Source organism: Ceratosolen solmsi, unplaced genomic scaffold (genome assembly GCF_000503995.2).
Source record: "Ceratosolen solmsi marchali unplaced genomic scaffold, CerSol_1.0 scaffold32, whole genome shotgun sequence".
Lineage (NCBI taxonomy): Eukaryota > Metazoa > Arthropoda > Insecta > Hymenoptera > Agaonidae > Ceratosolen > Ceratosolen solmsi.
The window spans coordinates 33,312-54,101 of record NW_011948469.1 but is presented as its reverse complement, the minus strand read 5'-3'; the positions used below and the strand labels follow the sequence as shown (position 1 = coordinate 54,101).

The following is a 20,790-nucleotide window of genomic DNA, read 5'->3' as shown; positions in this document are numbered from 1 at the left end:
TTACTCGATTTTGATTTGCTGTATGTATTATATTTCTTAAGTTGTTTAAAAATATATTTTTATATTGACATAGGTTATAATTTTTAAACTATATGGTCAGTAAAAAAGGAAGTGGAATTAAAAAGTAAAGATCTGAATTTTCATAATTTAAGTAAAGGAAAAGTCATTGAAATAATTTTATAAAATCTAATTTATAATTGATGGCATTTTCTCAGCAAAACTCAAGAGGTAAGTAATATAACCATTTTATTAAATTGAAAACATAATTTAAAATAATTTTTATTAGATAAAGTTTTAAAGGTATACAAAAATATATTATAAATATTTTTCACTATATTAGATAAGATGTGAAAATGAAATGTGAATGATAAAAGTATGAAACAAAATCAAGCATCATTACGTTAAGCATTGTAAATGGAAAAAACATTATCTCAATTTATGAATATCAACACAATATCTCAATTTAAGAGTATGTATCTAATACTTATTTGCTTAATGACACTTATCTATCGTAAAATTATAGTACATTATTTCTTGTTACTAAAATCTAATACATTTAATATATTTTTTTAAATATTTTGTCATGTTAAAATATTAATTAAAAAACTTGAAATTCAAAAGTTTTTTGTTGGATATTATACATTTTAAAAATAATTTTTTAAGTTATATGGTTTTTCTCAATTAGTTAATTTAATTTTATAATTTAACTAATGGTTAAATGATATTCTTACCAAAATAAATACAATATAAAAAAATAAAAAATTTTATAAAAGTAAGGCAACTTTTTATTAGTTAAAAAAGAATGCTTGATTTATTTATTTATATTATATGGTAAACCAAAAATAAAGTTACTAAAACTTGTCGAAAGTGTACGTATTTTATAGTAAAGATCAAATAAAAATATTTAAAAAAGAGTTTTGAAAAAATATTTTATCCTACGTAATTAATATAAATACGTAGTATTTTTTTTATTTTAATACTTTGGTTGGTTATTATGTCTTCATTATTGTCTAAGTATTATAATCTGATAAAGAAGTATATCTTATACTGTTGAAATAGTTATAATTTTTACTGGTTTAAGTCTAATGTAATCTATAAAATTAGGCATTTCAGATCGCTGTTCAAGTTACTAACATTGCTTCTGCGGAACAATATTACGTAGAAGATCTGTGTAGATTTACCTAAAAAAATTTGAATATAAATGAAAACGTAAATAAATGGGATATGTAAAAGGTGTTACATTAAATAAATATAACATCTATTTCAGATAAATGATAATATATTAACGCTATTTACCTTTTAATATTTAAATTTAAATTGATTTTGCAGAGGAACATATTAATTATATATTAATTGATTAAAAACTTGTGCTTAATTTGCCAGAGAATTGGGTTGTTTATAAAGTATTGAAATTCTGATAATATTGACAATGATCTTGAAGGTGGTCTTGAAGACTTTGTTAGATATTATCTAATGAATGTAAAATTATTAGTATTTAACCGAATATCATTGATTTGTATCTCATTCAATCAATAGAACTTGAAGATAACTACAAGGCTTGTTCGACAATTTCGGACATGTATGTAGTTGAGGCACATAATTTAAAACAATTATATGAGTAATCTGTAATGTTCAACGGAATGTATTTCATTAACAGATTGCGAATCATTACTATGACCGTATTATTGGTGAAATAGCAAAAGAAGATATTTTACTACAGTAGTGTAACACACAGGGTTTACCGGATTTATGGTAACAGTATTATTAGTTTTCTAGGTTTAGCAATCAAACAAATAATTCTAAATATATACATGATGGATTGTTAAATTCTTTTTAGGATAATGAATGAGTAATTTCTTAGAGAATGATTATTTAGTTACATATTAATGGAATTGATATGAAAGTTGGTGTTTTTATTTCAATTATATTTTAATTTCTTTAAAGAGAATACCTTAAATCCTAGCAAAAAATTCAAATTTGAAAATTGAAGTTAAATTTTGAAACGTAACTAGAAGAGTTTATTAATTTTAAGTAATAGTTATTGAATAATTATTATTATTGGTTGAATCGATTTTTTAAAAATAAATAACATATTACAGAGAATATTAATACTATATAGCAAAGGTATAATTAGAATAGAGATTATTAAGGAACTGAAAGTTCTGGTTCAAATAGAGAATATTGAAAAACTGAAAGTTTTAGCTAGACTAAAGACTATCAAAGAACTGAAATATAATGAAAAATCTACAAGTATGCAAAATTAATTGTCTGTGTTTAGAATTCCAGCCATCAGTATGATCACAGATCAAGGTAGATGGATTAGACTGTACCATCGGTTTAATGGGGGGTGGGGGTGGTTAATGCATCAATTCAGTGTAAACACAATTGATTTAGTGACGTTTATTTAAGTTTATGTTATAGTGGTAGTTGGTGTTACCAATCTTAATGAGAATTGTTGAGCTCATCGTGATTAGACAGTGACCATAAGCTATAGAACGTCGTCTGGCAGTGCAAAGCTAGGACTGCGTTGGTAGTACTGGGCACGCGTTTTAGTCCTTAATTTTGAAAGAGCATCGGCTCGTGAATTCTTGGGCAATGGATTCGGCGATGGTTTTCTGGAGAGCCTTGTTGGGCTCGCGAATTCTTGGGCGATTAATTCGGCGATGATTTTACGGAGCGTTGTTCGGCTCGCGGCTATTAAAGGATTATTGACGTCCTCTTCAGTGGTCTAATAAGAATCAAGTTGCAGGGGTTTGACCGATAGCGTTGGCACTGAGCCGCAAGATATAATATGTGATATCGATAATTTGCTGGAGATGCCAATCTATGTCGTCGCCCTCAATGCGATCTGACTATCATCACGTTATCGTTATCGTCACATAAATAATGTAAACAATGAGTATACCTTGCACGGATTTCCTTAGACGTGTATAACTTTCACTGGTATGACTGGCACTAATTTCACTTGACTTACTCGACAAGACTATTTTTCTTCGCGGTCTGTTGCTCCTTATATATAATTGCATACATTTAGCGTTGTAATTCTTGGAAACTCTGGAGACTTCTCAGAAATTGAGCTTTAGTATGTTCGAGAATCTTCTTTTGTTGCTATACGGACATAGCACGTAAATAGATATTAATATAGATCTGTTAATATTGATAATAGTGACGAATAGCCAGATCAGATTTCAGTTTTATCCGTTTCAAATTACGAACAGAATGATCGACTTTTGAGTATAACTTGCAACAATGTTGGTAGAACACTGTTAATAATATGTGTAAAATGTGCAAGATGGTTGCGTCGGTAGAAAAGCATATGGTCATTTCTTTATCAGAAATTTAATCAAATACATATTACAGATAGACATCATTGGTGGTAATTTAAAGAATTACATTGAAATTATACAATAGTAAATATGGAATGATTAGAGATCTTTCACAATAAATTTTGGTTTGAATATTTTTCAATCACAATATTAATAAAAGAATTCAAGTAATTTAAATTTTCTTGGAGAATCAAATAACTTTTATCTATTCTTCATTATGATAAATTGGAAATTTGTTTATTAAATTAAATTGTTTTAAGATAACATAAATTAGATAATTTATTACAAATGCTTAAAAAGTCTGTTTGATATCGTTTAAAAATTTAAGAATTATATAAATTTATATCAGTATTAGACAGATAATTGATATAAAATATTCGTAGTGCAATTCATTGTAATTATTTGTATCAAATTTGTACAAATCAATTATTTGTAGTATATTCGTTTTGATGAGCTTTATAAATGCTCTTTGAAATTATATAAAGAAGAGGAAATATGATGGTAATAAACTACAGAGGTATATTTGATGAAATAAGAGCGAGTAAACTACAGGAGTGTATTATTTATTAGTACCAGAATAATGCTGTAAATAATGTAGTAGAAGTATTAGACATTATAGAATGAAAAAGAATGCAGGGAAATATAGACATTCAACGGTGAATTATTAATTATCCTATTGCTAGAAACAAAAGAAATACAGAGCAATTCTATGTAGTAGAGTAAAATGCATGCATTCTTTTTGTCTGTAGATATAAACTTAATAATAATGTAAAATAATACTTTTAATGCTAAATAGCTAGAGGTGAAGAAATATGAATACTCACGTACAAATGGGGTATAATAAAAGTCTTACTGTTGACTTAAAAATATTTATTCATACTAATACAAAAAAAGGACAATATTAAATTGAATATTTTTACTTAATAATTAAACAGCAATGATAAAAATTAATACAGAAACCAGAAAAGAACTTAATAAATATTCCAATAAGAAAGAACGATGAGTCAACTGTTAATTTATGATTTCTTTTTATTAAGAATGAGAAAAACATAGTTTGTGATGATATATGGTTTATAAATATAGTTCACATTCTCAAATTAAATAATATATTAAAAATTTTATCTACGACGCATATTATTTTTATGGTTTGTTGTACAACTTGTATTATATGTTGGATGATAAATATTTTGTATTTGTCATATTACATTAATACAAAAAACTTTATTTTAAACCATCATCCTTATTATAATATTTTTAATGTCTTCGTTGTGATATTTTCCAAAGTATTTTCAATTAAAAAATTGGCTAACTGCTATTGTAATTTCAATTATAATTACAGGTATTTTAATTGTTAAATATCATATATTATTGTATATTTTTATTTAACATTAAAATAAATAAAAAATTTCTATAAATTTATAATTTTTTATAATTAATATAATATTTTTATAGTTTTTTATTATTCATAAAATTCTAATGAAAATATAATTTTAATCGATTTATTGTATAGATACAGTCTGTATAAAGATATTGAAATTTATTTCAGAGTTACAAAATAGAAAAATTTTAGAAGAACTTCAATTAAAAAAACAATTACTTTTGAAACAAGGTGTTGCTCAAACACTAGGCACATCAATATCTGTTGCTACAACTGCTACATCAACATCATTGGTAAGGGAGAATTTAATTTTTCAACTAATAGAAATTATTTAAAAATGTTACAAATTTTACTCTTAAATATTAAAGAATATATCTTTAGTTAATAACATTTTATTAATTTTTAAACTGTACAATTTAAAAGAAATAATTTTTTTTCTCAACCATTAAAAATTAAATATTAAATCTTTAAATAAATGTTTGAATTCCGACTTTCTTATTGCATATAATTATTATTAAAACCGAATAAATACAGTTTTTTGTAAATAGGACATTGTGTAAGTATAAATGTTCATTATTCTGTTAATTACATATTGAATTATTGCTAAAAAATTATAGTTCTAATTGGTACAGCATTAGAATATATCATTATACTAAAAGTGCATCGTAACTACTGCAATTTATAATTAATTATAAAATCAACATTATAAGTATTGTCATTTGAATACATTTCAATCTACATAATTTTGCTGCACGTGAATCTGTCATAGTTCTAATAACTTGTATTACGCTATAATATTTATAGATTTCTTTTGTCATAAGTTAAATTTTACTTTTTTACTGACTAAGATATATTTATTTAAAGAATTTACACAGTCAATATATTCATAAAAATAACTTTTCATAAATTAATATATGAAGAGGGATAATAAAATTAGTAATCTACTAAATTTATATTCATAATAAAATAAAAATTGTTATGTTTAATTTAAAAGTGATTGTTCGAAATTTAATGTTTATTTTATGGTACGAACTGCTAATTCAATAGTTCAGTGGATTAATCTCTCACCATATCGATTAGGAAGAAAGAAGGCACAAGTGGAAGGGCTGAAAAGTATAATGTAATGTATTTTGAGTTCAATTATTGTTTTTTTCTGGTTATGAATTATAATAATATTGTAGCGTTGTTGGTTGTTTCTATTGAGATAGAGAATTATTCTATTGTAGTGGTGCGAGTTCTTGTGTTCTTAGTTGTTGTTGATGCTATGGAGGTTATGTGCATCTTCAATGTAGATTTTATGCTGATGTTGTAGGAATCAGCATGAATTAGTCGACCATGCTCTTTTTGAGCATGGGAAGATGGTAATGGTAGTGCTAATAGTAATAAATAAGAATTTGTAGAGAATGCAAAATATGATTTTATAAAGGCTGTTCGAATTTTAACGTTTTAATTTATGGCTCGAACTGCCAATTCAATAGTTCAGTGGATCTCTCGCCATAGTGATTTAGGAAGAAAGAAGGCACCAAGGGAAGGGGTGAAAAGTAATCGATAATGTAATATACATGATTTCGATTATTAATTTATTCTGCTTATTAATTATAATCTTGTAGCGTTGTTAGTTACTTCTATTTAGATTGAGAATTATTCTATTGTAGTGGTGTGACTTCTTTCTTGAGCTCTTGATTGTTTGAAATTTGAATTGCAGTTCGGGCTGGTGCAAGTGACACTGATGTGAGATGCACTACTCAATAATAATACTAAATATAGAATTATACTGAGCACTAAACTGAATTTATCGTAGAAAACGATACTAAAAGCCAGATGTGTAGTGACTGACTTGATGTTAAAAGTAAAGTGCGTAGCGCGTCAAGGGCTGCTTTTAAATATTCACGTAGAAGTTTGCGATGCCGGCAGCGCACCGGTGCCTGTTGATATGCCGATCAGTACGGTAACGTCACTAGAATCTAGCCTTGAGAGTTCATCAGCATTGCTAGTCGGATTAGAGTCTAATATTCGAGTATTTAGCGTAGGGAAATTTCCCGACTTCTCTGAATTGTGTATATACATAAATGTCCAGGTGTTTACACCTCTCTCACTTTTGAATTCCGACTTTAACTGCTTCAATGCCGAACAAGGGCGGATAAGGTTTTTAGGAAGTAATTGTTACGTAATTCGACCGTACCCCAACGGAGAGTGGGATATTTTGAGTGTTAGTCACATGCACGAAGATTGAATCAGAATTAGTCCCTTCAAGTGTTGAAGGGACTTGTCACCGACCTTGAATAGCTGAATTTGAGTCTCGATAATGTAAGTACATGTAGAAGGTGGTTTTTACGGTCTGAGCCCTGTGTGGCGTTTAAATGCGGTTTGTATGGATTTGTAAGTGTTGCATGCAGGTTGATTCCAGCGAGAGTGACTAAATTTGTACAATTAATAGAGAGGAGGTACCTTATGAACTACCATACTGGCCCGCCGGTTTGGAAATGTGTTTGGCGCACCTTATTAATTACGATCCCAATGGCTTCACTGTTCGATTGGTACCCTGGTTGCAATATGTTCTTATAATGTGGGACCTATGCCTTTTAGATTGAAGTGAGTGCTGGAGCAAGTAATACTGACGTGTGAAATGCACTAACTAATAATAACAAATCAATGAATGGGGTGTAGAATAACAATGAGCCATAACTGAATGTAAAAACACCGTGAGCCAGCTGTGTGGCAACTGAATGGATGTTAAAGGAACAGTGGTTCGGTGCGTGGCGCGCTGCTCTTAAATATTTGCGGCATAGCTTGCGACGCCGACAACAGTGCCGATGCCTGTTGCTATGCCGAAAATCGTTGTGACATCAGACAGAGAAGCTCTGGAGTATTCTAGAAGCTTCATCGACGTTGCTATGCAGAAATATTATCGTATATTAGACGTTACGGTGTAAGAAAATTCCTGGAATCGCTAAATCGTGTTTACAAACAAGCGTTTGTAACTTTCTCAATTTTAAATTTGAATTAAGCTGCCTCAATGCATAATTTATTTTCCCAATAGTCAATTGAAATTTTAATGTATATTGTCAGTTTTGTGGGAATTGAATTTTTTTATAATTTATATGTTAAATATTTTTACAGAATTTAAATTATATGAAAAAATTTTTTTTTAATCGTTTCAATTTTATTTTTATCTATTTCACCATTTCACGCATTATTCACATCATCGCGAGGTCTATAAACATAACCAAGAATATACTAAAACAAACAATGATGATTAAAATATATATTATTTTTGCAACAATGAAGATAAAGATAGATATAGTTTTATTTTGTTTATCATGATTTAATAAATATTTATTTCTAAATTTTTTTAATACGTGGCCATTAAAGATTTAACTATTAAATCCAACGCACTCATAATATCTATGTATTATTCAGATTACTATATTTATACTACCAATAAAATAAAATACTAAGTAATTCTAGCTTCTTTAATTGTTAAATTCGTTATACAATGTTTGTGACAGGATTATTCAGGATATATTGTAAAAATTTTGTCATGTTAGTTACATTATGTCCAAGATAGGTGCTATCTAAATGAAATTTCGGTAAATGTTACAACTTAATTTTATTTTATGAACAATGATTTGTAATATTTTGTTTATGTTGAATAAAAATGAGCAAATGTATCTAATAAAGGTATATGACTCGTTTAGTGAAACATTTAGTATCTTGTCTAATAAAAGAATACTTTATAAATATATTGTTTTGAAAATACACATCTGTATTAAACTAGCTTACTAAATAATCGGATTCTTTTATTCTAGATAAAATTTTTTGGAAAAACTTTGAAAATTGTGGTAACAATAAAGATATTTCCAGCGATCATTGCTTGACAGGTTATAATAATATCCTTAAGAATATAAGATTTTCTAATAATAAAATATATTAAAACTAGCTAGTATGTTATACTGTTGACTTGTGGCTTAGAAGTGTTGATAATTATATAAACTGCTATTAATTTTTGGACAATAAATATAAAACTCAAACTTAAGGAAAATTATAATCAAGATTATTAAAATTAATGTTATGAAATATTAATTTAAGAGGTTTAGGTATCCTATTGAATTATATTATAAATCAAATTGTTTCTATTAATATCATAGACATATTCGAGATGTACTAGATAGAGATAGAATTTTAATTACTAATAATTTACTTCATTTTTCTTCAAACGACGGGTTTTAACCATGTATTACCACGTATGATGTTAAAGACAACTGTCTGGGATCAGACTAAAAGCCTCCATGTGATGGTGGGTGGAGGCTTGCTGGCAAGTGGAAGGGACAATGCAATAATTCAACACTGCCTTTGAATGTAGTATTTTTCCTTTTATTGAATATAATAATATAATAAATAGTTAGTGGTCTATAGATGTAGAATTGAATATATGATACAATGAATAGATGAGAGTTTCTTCAATTAATATGAGCGACAAGAATCCTGTAAGTGTATTCTTGGTAGATTGGTGCTTGATTCTCCTACTCGTAGTTATGAACTCGCAGTGGTAGTGGGAGATTCGCGCTGATAAGGGGCAGTGATGGTGCCGCATTTACCGCTGCCGAAAAGAGCTGTAGTGGCCTGAGTGGGAGCGCCTGTGTGACGTCACTGATGCGGGGCAGTGATGATGCCGTGGCGAGATTCGTGCTGATAAGGGGCAGTGATGGTGCCGCCTTTGCCGCTAGCGAGATGCACGCTGTGAAGGTCTAGTGTAGGGAGGATATCCGTGTCACGTCACTGCTTGACGGCTGGGAGTATTCCTAGTACCGTATACCACTTATTAGTATTGCTGCTTACTTAGTTGATGGGAGCCGTGTATTAATGATCCGTAAGAACGTGTGTAATAGCGTAGCTTACGTATATGGAGTCGATCTCAGTTGCATTGATGATACGTAAGAACGTGTGTAATAACGTGGCTTACGTGTGTTGAGGTCGATCCGTGTAGTAGCGTTGGTAGACCGTGAGCTTGGCTTCTGTTGACTGTAGTCGATCTCTGCAGCGTTGGTGGGCCTAGTGAGTTTGGCTTCCGTTGGGCTGGAGTCGATCTGTGCAGTGTTGGGTAGCCGAGACTAGCTTGGCTTACGTTGAGCTGGGTTCGATTTGTAGGACGGCGATCCGATCTTGATGAATGCTTGATTGAACTAGTAAGAGAGCGAGAGCGACAAGTGCGTCTCCTTAAATATCCTAGTACAGGCTTGCGATCCGGTGAATTCTGGATCACTCTGGTCATGCTGATTGTTAGAGTGACGTCACTAGAATCTAGCCTTGGAGAGTTCGTCGGCCCTTGTTAGTCGGAATTGTAATGTAATTTCGACTATTTTGAGTAGTGAAGTTTCCCGATTTTGTAGAATTGTGTTTATGACTCGGTGCGCAAATGTTTCTACCTAAGCTCAGGTGTCTTTACCTCTCCCACTTGGTTTACCGCGTAAAATTGCTGCAATCCGTAACAACAACAATCATGAGACATATTTAATTATTTAATTAGTAATATTGAACAAATAAATTAGTTTACGGATAATACTATGAGTCTGAAGCTCTCTGATTGTACACGAAAAAAGTAATTGATTCCAAGTGAAAACCATGGTCAGTGAATGTATTTAAGAGAGATAACCAGAATATTTAATTACTCTCGGTAAAGTTCGTTATTCAAATAGGAAGTGGAAAAATTTCCTTATAAAAGTCCGAAGACAAGTACCAGTTGAAGTCCTCATTGAAAAAGAAGTGGTAAAGTCCCTCAATTGAGTCCAAGATTAGTCTTCGTTTGTAGTATCATCTACTTTAGGCATTATAGACATCATCTAAGATTCAGGAGTCTAAGAAGCCAGGTTATCGAACATACGTAAAGGATAGAGGCTATCTCACAGCTACACGCAAGATTAATCTTAATTAATTCTACTGTCTGTACTGAAGGAGAAGCGCGTACGCATACACCCCATACGCATGTAACACGTGTTTTCAAGACTGTGCCATTTCCGCCCACCTTGCCGACCAAACCTCTTTCCTAGTTCGAGTTCTACGCTCACGAAACCAATCTTCACGCGATTCAGCGCTCATAGCAGAAACAACACGCGGCTCTATTCGATGAAGTGGTAAGATTTTACAACTAATCACTTCCCAGGGCATAGCATCAGTGTACTACGCTAAGAGAAGCAAATACTACATCCAATTTCCTCTTGTTAAAGTACGTTTGTTACAGCAAATCGTGATCCAAGAGTTTAACAATTGCTAAGAGTAGTAACAATCATTCCTGTATCTGGAATTAATTACACTATCCCTTCCACTTACCCGCACATCGCTACCACATACCATCTCGTGGTCTCTGAATTGTCTGCATAAATAATTTTGGTCCTTCGAACCGGTCTTGGTACAACGAGTCGGATCATCGGATATATTTTATACAATGCAATATGTTTTAAAATGTTTGATTTTCTGGCTCTAGCTGCCAATGTTCGATAGTTCAATTAATTTGTCGCCCGCCTTAGGGATGCTTAGGTAAGGACTTAAGTGGAAGAGCTGTAGAGATGTACAGTGTGTGCAGACTTCTTTAAAACATCGTTTATTATAGTTTATTCACAATTACTTTATTGATGAGTTCAAGTCACTTCTCATAGGGGAGTGTGAACTATGTTCAATCATAACGATGTAGTTGCTCCATGGTGATGGTGATGATGTTGCTGCTAATGTTGTAATGATCAGCAATGGATTGTGCAAACTCCTTGAAAGGGAGTATGGCTTATGATATTGAAGCCTTTACTAATCTTGTAAGGATTAGCAAAGAGTTATGCACACTCCTTGGAAAAAAGTATGGCTGAATTGTGTAATAGTTACCCTCAATAGAGAAAACTGGCATATTTTCATGATAAGGAATACTTCGATACCATACTTCTTATAGTCGAATATTTTCTTGTAATGCAATCAGCACCCTTGACTGCTTGTTAACTATTGCGCACTGGAAAATTGAACGTGTTCGCTCTAATGGCTTCACTGAGAGAGCATGATTGAGTGAATCACTCCTGAGTGACTACCTCATGCTATAGACCCTGGCCGAATAGCGGGTGTTTCGACGTGTGCTTGCTTTCAATATCCATGTAGCAACTTCGTTAGTTGGCAGCAATTGATACGTGTTGCTATGTGGAGACTTGACAAACTTGCGGGACGATCGAGAATTTCGGAAGTTAAATGTTTACAAATTTCCGAGAGCAAAAGGTCTTGGAAAATGCTCCAATTCCGAATACAATAGTATTTCACAGTACAGTAGCAACATTAGCAAGATTCACTGCAGATGTTGAGTTATTGAAAATAATTCAATATATCAATTTTAATTTTAAAGATTCTTTAATAAGTATAATTGTCAGTTCATTTAGCAAACTTAAATATTTTAACAAAATGGAAATTTTTAATTCCATTAGAACTACTAAGATATTAGAACTACTGAAATCGGTCGTGTAATAGCAAGATTCATCAGATTATATTTACCTAAGATACAATAAAGATTTTCTAATTATGATGTATGCCATAATACGCAACAATATAAGATAAAATACACTGGAGTAAATGCATGTATTGTTATATAGATGATAAAGCAACTGTTAATTAGTTACTAGTAAATGAATTAGTTGCGTAACATTAGTTATAATGTAAATATAATTTTATATATTTGTTCGAAATTGTAAGAATTTTTCCCAAGTCTTTAAACATCTGCACAGAACGCCTGCAAAGAATTCTATCGATAGATATATCAATTGACAACAGTCACTTATGGCACGAGAACCGCTCCATTTTTGGCAGTCAGAACATTACTGCAACTGGTAGAAGACGAGGGAGAAAAGTACCCACTGGTACTGTCATCCATAATTTATGGCAGATATTTCAACGAAGATTTTGAAGGTGCGAACACGCCGTAACAACTAACTGAAACCGCATTACAACTGCAGAACCTCTGCATGGCCGGCGGTTTCTCACTGGAAAAATGGCACTCAACTCATGGAGATGTCCTCATCGCTATCAAGGCAGACAGAAAACGAAATTAGCAATAGTATTTGACGATTGCAAGACAAAAATTCTCGGGTTACAGTGGAGTCATCAACAGGACAGATTCACTTTCTCAAAAAGGGTTTCAGTTGAATCGGACAGTTTCATTAAAAGAATAATATTATCGGATATTGCAAAAATCTTTGGTCCGTTAGATTTTGTCTCACCAGTAGTGATTAAGGCGAAAATGATGTTACAAGAGCTATGGTTACATAAATTCAAATAGGATGATCTACTTCCTAGTTAAATCTCTGCTTGCTGGTACACCATTAGAAGGAATCTTTCAGAGCTGAACAAGATCGCAATACCGCGACGATTTAATATAGAGAGCGAATCAACCGTAGAATTACTTGGCTTTTCTGATGCCTCTCATTTAGCGATAGCGGCAGTCGTATACCAGCCGAATTACCACTGGGACATTATTTAATTACTCAACCCTCAATAAGTTATTACGTACAAAAGCCCTATGCATAAGATTTATTGCACGGCTGAGGAGAAAGTATGAAGCTTCTCCAGTCAATTAAATACCGATTACTGATTTGGAAAAATCAAGGATTTTTTGAATAAAGGGAACTCAAGCTGCCTATTTTTCTAATGAACTGAAAATCCTTCAGTCTCAGGCAAGCCTGCCGACTGGTCATGCGTTCCATCGCCTGACATCATACATAGACTCATAGGGCATTATTAGAATTGGAGGAAGACTAATGAAAGCATCATTAGCAGCAGATCATAAACACCCGGCATTCTGCCATAACATTCCCAATTAGTAATCCTCATATAGCCCATACCCACCTCCGCACATACCATGGAAGTACATGACTCACGTTGGCATACATATGCTAACAATATTGAATTCTTGGAGGTAGAGTCCCTGTCATGAAACACATTGTAATGCATCACATGTGTACGACAAAGAGGAATTCGTGCTCAAAAATTGATGGGGCAATTGCCCGTCTCCAGAGTCACGCAATCACGACCGTAATCATACCGAAGTTGATTATGCCGACACATTAACAATACAAACCTGGAAGGGACGAGGAGCAAAAACTTATAAGGCATGGATTTGTGTTTTTATGTGTTTTACCACATCTGCTATACATCTAGAGGTAGTTAGTGACTATACAACCGAAGGATTCATTGCGGCCTATCGGCGATTCTCCGAACGCAGAAGTATCCCCCATACGTTGTACTCAGATTGTGATGCAGCCTTCATTGGGGCGGATAAAATTATCAAGAAATTGTTCACACAAGATTCTCATGAGCATCATCGAATTGTAAAATGCTTTCGCGAGACAGCTCTCAGTGGTAATTCAACTCACCCGCTGCTCCTCACATGGGAGGAAAATGGGAAGTGGTGGTGAAATCTACAAAGTTTCACCTGAGATGCTCAATCGGAGAAACCTTACTTACCTTTCAAGAGATAACTACCTTATTATCTCACATTGAAGCAATTTTGAACTCAAGGCTTCTAGAGCCATTGAGCGATGATTCAGATGACTGCTGTGCACTAGCACCAGGTTATTGGAAAACAAGTCATTAAGACTTCTGGAATTCCTAGTCGTTAAGCATCTAGCGAAAATAAGTCATTAAGACTTGTGGAAAACCCAAGTCGTAAATCATTTAGCGAAAACAAGTCAATCAGACATCTGGAAAACGCATGTGGTTTGACATCTGCAAAGAGTCGCTACACCCAAATTTTACAATCTAACGGTACACAACGAATACATTGTTGTCGAATCTAGCTACGAGGTAGCGTGGTTAGAAGGGCAAGGTTTCTTCAATAAGCCCTCCTCATGGTGTAGATGCAAATAAGAAGCATTTTGATTGGAGACCCCAAGAAAGAGCCGATTCGTAAATGACCACGCCATAGTCAAGAGAATGCTTTTAAGGAAGACGTCGGCAAGGCACAGACGGTTCCCTTACAAGGAATGCCAAAGTATAAGGACGTAGACAAATAGTAGGGGCCAAGTAATAAAGAGGTAAAGGCTAATAGTGTTCTACCCATAATAAATGCAAGATAATACCAAACAAATATGTATAAAAAACCGAATTCCAAACTTAGTGCTAACAATTGTATACTTAGTGTAACAATTTTATTATAGCAATAGAAACCTTTTATATATTTAAAAATATATTTGACATATATTTTTTATTTTTTATTTAGATTATATGTTTCTACTATTTAAAAAAAATTATTATTTTCAGCCTCAGATTTTAGTATCTAACGATGGAATAACTATTAATTCATTACAAAGAGCAGCTCTTCTTAATGCACATGCCGCTTCAGCAGGTTATTTCGTAACACAAGATTCTTCATTTGGAAATTTAATTTTACCCGTCCTTCCTCGTTTTGAAGGTAGTAAATAAATGTTTTTAATATTGAAGGAAAATAATTAAAAATGTAACAAAATGATTAAGATTAGAGAATTAGAAGAAAAATTACAAATTCTAACTACTTTTGAAAAGCCAAATTTCTTATTGGAACAATATGCTACAAGCCCACACATTGCATCTCGTATGCTCTACGTAGCACATACACAATTTGGAGATATAGAAAATCGTATGGTGGCTGATTTAGGTGCGGGATGTGGTATCTTATCTGTTGGTGCTATTAGTTTAGGAGCATCGCAAGTAATAGGATTTGATGTTGATATGAGCGCTCTTAAAAAATTTAATGAAAATTGTAAAATATCTGAGATAATTATAGAAACTATTTGTTGTGACATAAATTATATCTTACCAGGTATGTAAAATATTATAAGTAATAGGTTTATTGTTTCACTATGCATCTCTTCCAGGTTTATGTATTATTGTTGTCTACGAAACTTATTGCATCCTTTACACTTGTATTCATTTCTATAAGTATTTTCAATATAGTACTAAATCCACGAGTTAGGAATGAATGATTATAAGGGAAAATTAGAAAATATCTTAAAGATGGAAATAGCGTATACTTAGATTTGTGAGAAACTTGTCATACAATCACTACATCTGTATATGAATCGCTGTTACTTATTAGCGACTAATGTTTTTAAATTTCGATTATTATGAATGTACTATTTGAATTTTTTACGGGATAGCAATTGTTTAGTAGCAGTTAATTTATAACATTCAGAAAGTTAAAAGAGATCAACACTCTTATTTTAAAATAGTATCGCCAACTAATCTGCTATAGTATATGTCGGACATAGCATCATATAAAATGTTTTATTAGATTAGCTACACTGTTTTTTTCGTGCTTTCTTATTCTACTATACGTGTCTGTGTGAAATATCAAAAACTTTATTAGTATCGTAACATAATAATTAATAAAACAGTCCCTGTTAAATGTATATGAATTTTCTCAAATATTTTAAAGTATTCTATATTACAAACTTTATTTTTTTGGTATTATATAAGTAAAAATTTGTACTTTTATAAATATACTTTCTTAGAAACTCGTTTTTACATTAGTAACTATTTTGTATACGTATATTTTAGAACGTTATATAACGTTTGAAAGTTTAATTAATGAAAATAAATCTTATACACATTTTTGGAAAGCAATAAATTCAAGAAAAAGATTTAATTGGAGATGATCGGAAAGTTCGTGAGATCAAAACAAACTATTATACTTTGTATCTCATTGAGTTCTTATTTTATATTTACAGTGATGCCAGACACTTAATTATATTTTTTCAAAAAATTTAAATTAAATAGTGAATGATTATGATTCAGAATGCTAACTTTATATCTGTATAATAATATTCTTCCAAATATTAATGTATATATTTTTATTTTCATTATCTATATATATCTTCATTTAATTGTAAAATCAGATATTTAAATTAAGAAATAAAGAAAAAAATATGTAAAGAAATATTTTTAAAGATCAATTTTTTTCAAACTTTTAAAAAATCTTAAATATTTAAATTTACATTATATTTATGTGTATCTAATTTTAAGTTATTTAGTGTATAAAATTATACTAAATTCTTTTATGAATTATTCATATGCAAATTCAATATCATTGATTATTGACTTCTGATCGGACGTTTTCGTTTGATTATCTATTAGGAAATAAATTGCCTCTATATTCAATGATTTTTATTTTCGAGTTTCCAAGAAATAAATAATTTACTCGGTATAAACTTAGAAATCCCATAAAATTTATATTATTAATATATAAAAATAATAGTTTTAATAGTGGTTACTAAATATACGAAAATTATCTTTTACAAATGTACAAAATTAATAGTATATAATAATTTAAAAATTTAAATTATATTCATCATTATTAAATTATTTTTTCAATGATATCCATATTATTATATTTTCTTAGATAGAAAAAATTTATCTTTTCTAACAAATTAAAAACATTTTTTTTTCAGGTAAATTTGAAAAATTTTTTGAGACAGTAGTAATGAATCCACCATTTGGTACAAAATGCAATAGAGGCATTGATATCAAATTTTTAGAAATTGCATCTAAAATAGCAAAAAATACAATTTATTCGCTTCATAAAAGTTCAACTCGTGATTATGTACTTAAAAAAGGTTTTCAATTTGGTTTTAATTGTCAAGTTTTAGCAGAATTAGTATATGATTTACCTCAAACATATAAATTTCATAAAAAAAAGTTTGTAAATATTAAAGTTGATTTTATAAGATTTTCTGCTATGAAATGAACTTAAGAGTAAATAATAAAATATGTTATAATTATAAATAATAAATAAACAATTAATTTAAAATAGTTATGTATTATTTTTGTTAAACACATAAGTTATCTACAAAATAACTGAGACTATTGGAAACATTTAATACTTATAAATGTCGATATTAATAGATACTTGAACATCTACTGTTAATATATAGAATTAATTGAATTCTTTTAATTAAATTAATAATATTCATTTAAAATATTAAAGTACAATGAACTAAATCTCTATTAGCATGAAAAATATTGCTTATCAAGTTTATTTTTTGAAAAATAAAATAAAATAAGTATAACAATAATAAATTAGATTTTTATAAAATTTATATAAATATACATTATGTCTAAATCTTTTGCGATTAACAGAAATGAACTATGACCGTATAATATAAATTAAGAAAGATTTAATAAAAAGTTTAAATCCAATCAGAACCAAAAAATAGATTTATAAAATAAAATAATTGAATAAAGTAAATTGTAATTTTCTGTTTCAATTAAATTGATAATTACGGAAACAATAAACTTTACAGTAATTCTTTTTATTGGATTTATTATACTATTTTGTTACTACAAAATCTAGTAAATATTTAAAAATTATTTTATGTAAAAGAGATCTGTTAAATTCTAATAAATCTATTTTCATTATCTATAATACAATTCAAATACTTTTTCTTTAAGTTAGAGGTTTGTTTCAATGTTTTTTGTATAGAATAATTAAGAAATTTTATACTGAGTAATATATGAAATGTAGTTCAATTGATTTTTTTTAGTTTTGTATGTAAACATTGTAAACTGTGATGAGAACACATTTATAATTAATTTACACATCTTGCATATAACAATTAAAATATTAGTGGTTTGAACTCGACAAGAATTCAAATAAAATGTAAAAGCATACTTTATAAGATCAAATTTTAAAATCATGGGAAACGAAAATACTTTCATGATAGTTGTCTGGTATCAGACTAAAAACCTCCTTATGATGGTGGGTGGAGATTTGCTGGCAAGTGAAAGGGGCAATGCAATTATTCAATATTGTCCTTAATGTTTATAGTCTTTCCTTTTATTAAATATAATAAATAATGAATAGTTAATAATCTATGGATGGCATAATGAATGTGTGATAGAATGAATAGATGAGTGTTTCTTCATTAATGTTGGTGGCTATAAGTCTGTACGTGTATACTTGATGGCCTGGAGCGTGATTCCCCTTCTTCTTCTGGATTGAGTAGTTGTAGTGGGAGACTCGTGGTTGTAGGGGCAGCAAATTGGTGCCGTCTTAGCAGCCGGCGTGGGGTGAGCTGCAGTGTACGGAGTGGTGGGAACACGTCCGCGTGACGTCACTGCTTGTGTACGTGAGCTCAAATGTAGTGGTAGTACAGGTGCACGTTCGTGTGCTCGATGGGGCGTAAACCGCGGTGTAGAGGTATGATGTAAGAATGAGCGTCGGCATTGCTTACGTGTGTTGGCGAGAACCGCTGTAGTCGTGGTCGTAAGAACGAGCGTCGGCGTTGCTCACGTGTGTTCGCGGGAACCACTGTAGAGTCGGTCCTGTCGTGATGGGCGCTTGTTACTAGAAGAAGGAATCGCGGCGCGTGCGGCTCATTAAATATTCTCGGACGAACTCGATGCGCCGACATCGCATCGGTGGCTGTTACTATACCACTATTGTTCGTGACGTCAATAGGGCATAGCTTTGTCGGGTTCATTTGTTATTACTTCTTGGAATTATAGTCGTATATCCGAGTTTTTCGGCTAGAAGCATTTTGTGAGTCCGCTGGACAATGTTTACAAAACAATGTTTCGCGCGCTCACACCTCTCCCACTTTGCATTCCGTTTAAAACTGCTGTAATCCGAAACAATAGTGTAATTCATTATTTTAAATTTACATATTAATTTTTCATAATTAATTGAAACGAGTTTTATATCATAAAAAATTGACAGATTATATAATCATTTTTATTTCTTTTTATTATGGATTTACAATACTTGTATTTGTATAGTCATGTATAATTTATTGTATAATATTTTTCACTATTTTTATTACTTGACAACAGACGACAGCAATATTCTTTTTCTGAAAGCAGGAAAGGTGCATTAAGTTACAACAAATGTTTAAAAAGAAAACGTTATGTATTTTAATATATTTATAATAAAAATGAAATAAATAAAATAAAATAAAATATAATAAAATAAAAATGAATAAAATATGGAATTTGAATTTTATGCCAAAGTTATTAATTAATTTAAATTTCATCACCCAAAAGTAATTTATACTATTGTATTAAATGGAAAATAAGCTTGAACATTTTTAATACTTGCTTTTCAAGTTCTTAGATAAAAACATATTTAATATATATATATATATAGAAATTATCGGTTTATCAAAATTTTTATGATGCTGATTTCTGAGATGAGAATTTACTAGCACTTGAAAAATATTTGATATAGTACGAAAATGAATCTTGAAATTTATTATTATTATCAAATTTAATGTAATGCAAAGTTAAATAATTGATGTAATTTTCCGATTTAGTTTTTTTAAATTTTTAACTTTAATTACTTATTACCAAAGTATGAATAGAATTTGTATAAATTTTTTTTAGAAAACTACTGTTGTTCAAAATTGCGAGAACCTTTTCCAAGTCGTTAAACATCTGGGAAACCCAACTCATTAGTCATCTGGCAATAGTCGTTAACCCAAAATTTAAAAACAACGGTGCATACTCGCATCCACTTCAAGTCTAGCCATGCTGCCGATAGAGGCGCTTCAAAGTCGCTGCGAGGACGCTTTAGTCAGGAAGGCCAAGAAAAGACTGAGCTTCCTGATTAAAGGCGCTACCGCGTCTCCGTATCGAGATGCTGAAGCCGTTACCGCTCCTATTGAATACACAAAAAGAGTAGGGGTTTCGAAGTGGACGCAATGTTCAGTAGAATGTATTTAAGAGGAACGACAACAAGATTCAAGCAATCAAGCTGGAGTCCTCAAGGAAGAGTCCGCAGCCAAGTCTCCGTGTATCATCGCATAACAACTCAAGGTGCTGTAATCAATTTCCTCTGGGTAGAGTTACCAAAGATCCAGTATAGAGATACTTCAAGGATCACAGACCGTGGTTCAACTACATAAGAAACCACATGGGATCGTGCAAGAGGTACTCGAGACTGCACCATACCATGCTACAGGAGCCATTCAAGGCAGAAGCAACGCAAGCCAGTAGTTCAAACCCATCATCCAGATGAGATGATGATGCTATCATCGATACACCAGTTCATTCCATCACAGTATTACAACCCAGTTAGTAGTATTTAATGGCTCTAGT

The 20,790-nt window shown here is 31.0% G+C and overlaps 1 protein-coding gene across 1 annotated transcript; it reads left to right on the top strand.

Annotated features, from left to right (window-relative positions):
* Positions 1-362: 362 nt before the first annotated feature.
* LOC105366966 (uncharacterized) lies at positions 363-17,443 on the top strand. The gene is made up of 4 exons (XM_011505583.1): positions 363-469; positions 4,873-4,997; positions 14,983-15,133; positions 17,148-17,443. The coding sequence occupies exons 1-4, from the start codon at positions 415-417 to the stop codon at positions 17,441-17,443; spliced, it is 627 nt and encodes a 208-aa protein (XP_011503885.1). The 5' UTR covers positions 363-414.
* The last annotated feature ends 3,347 nt before the right edge of the window (positions 17,444-20,790 follow it).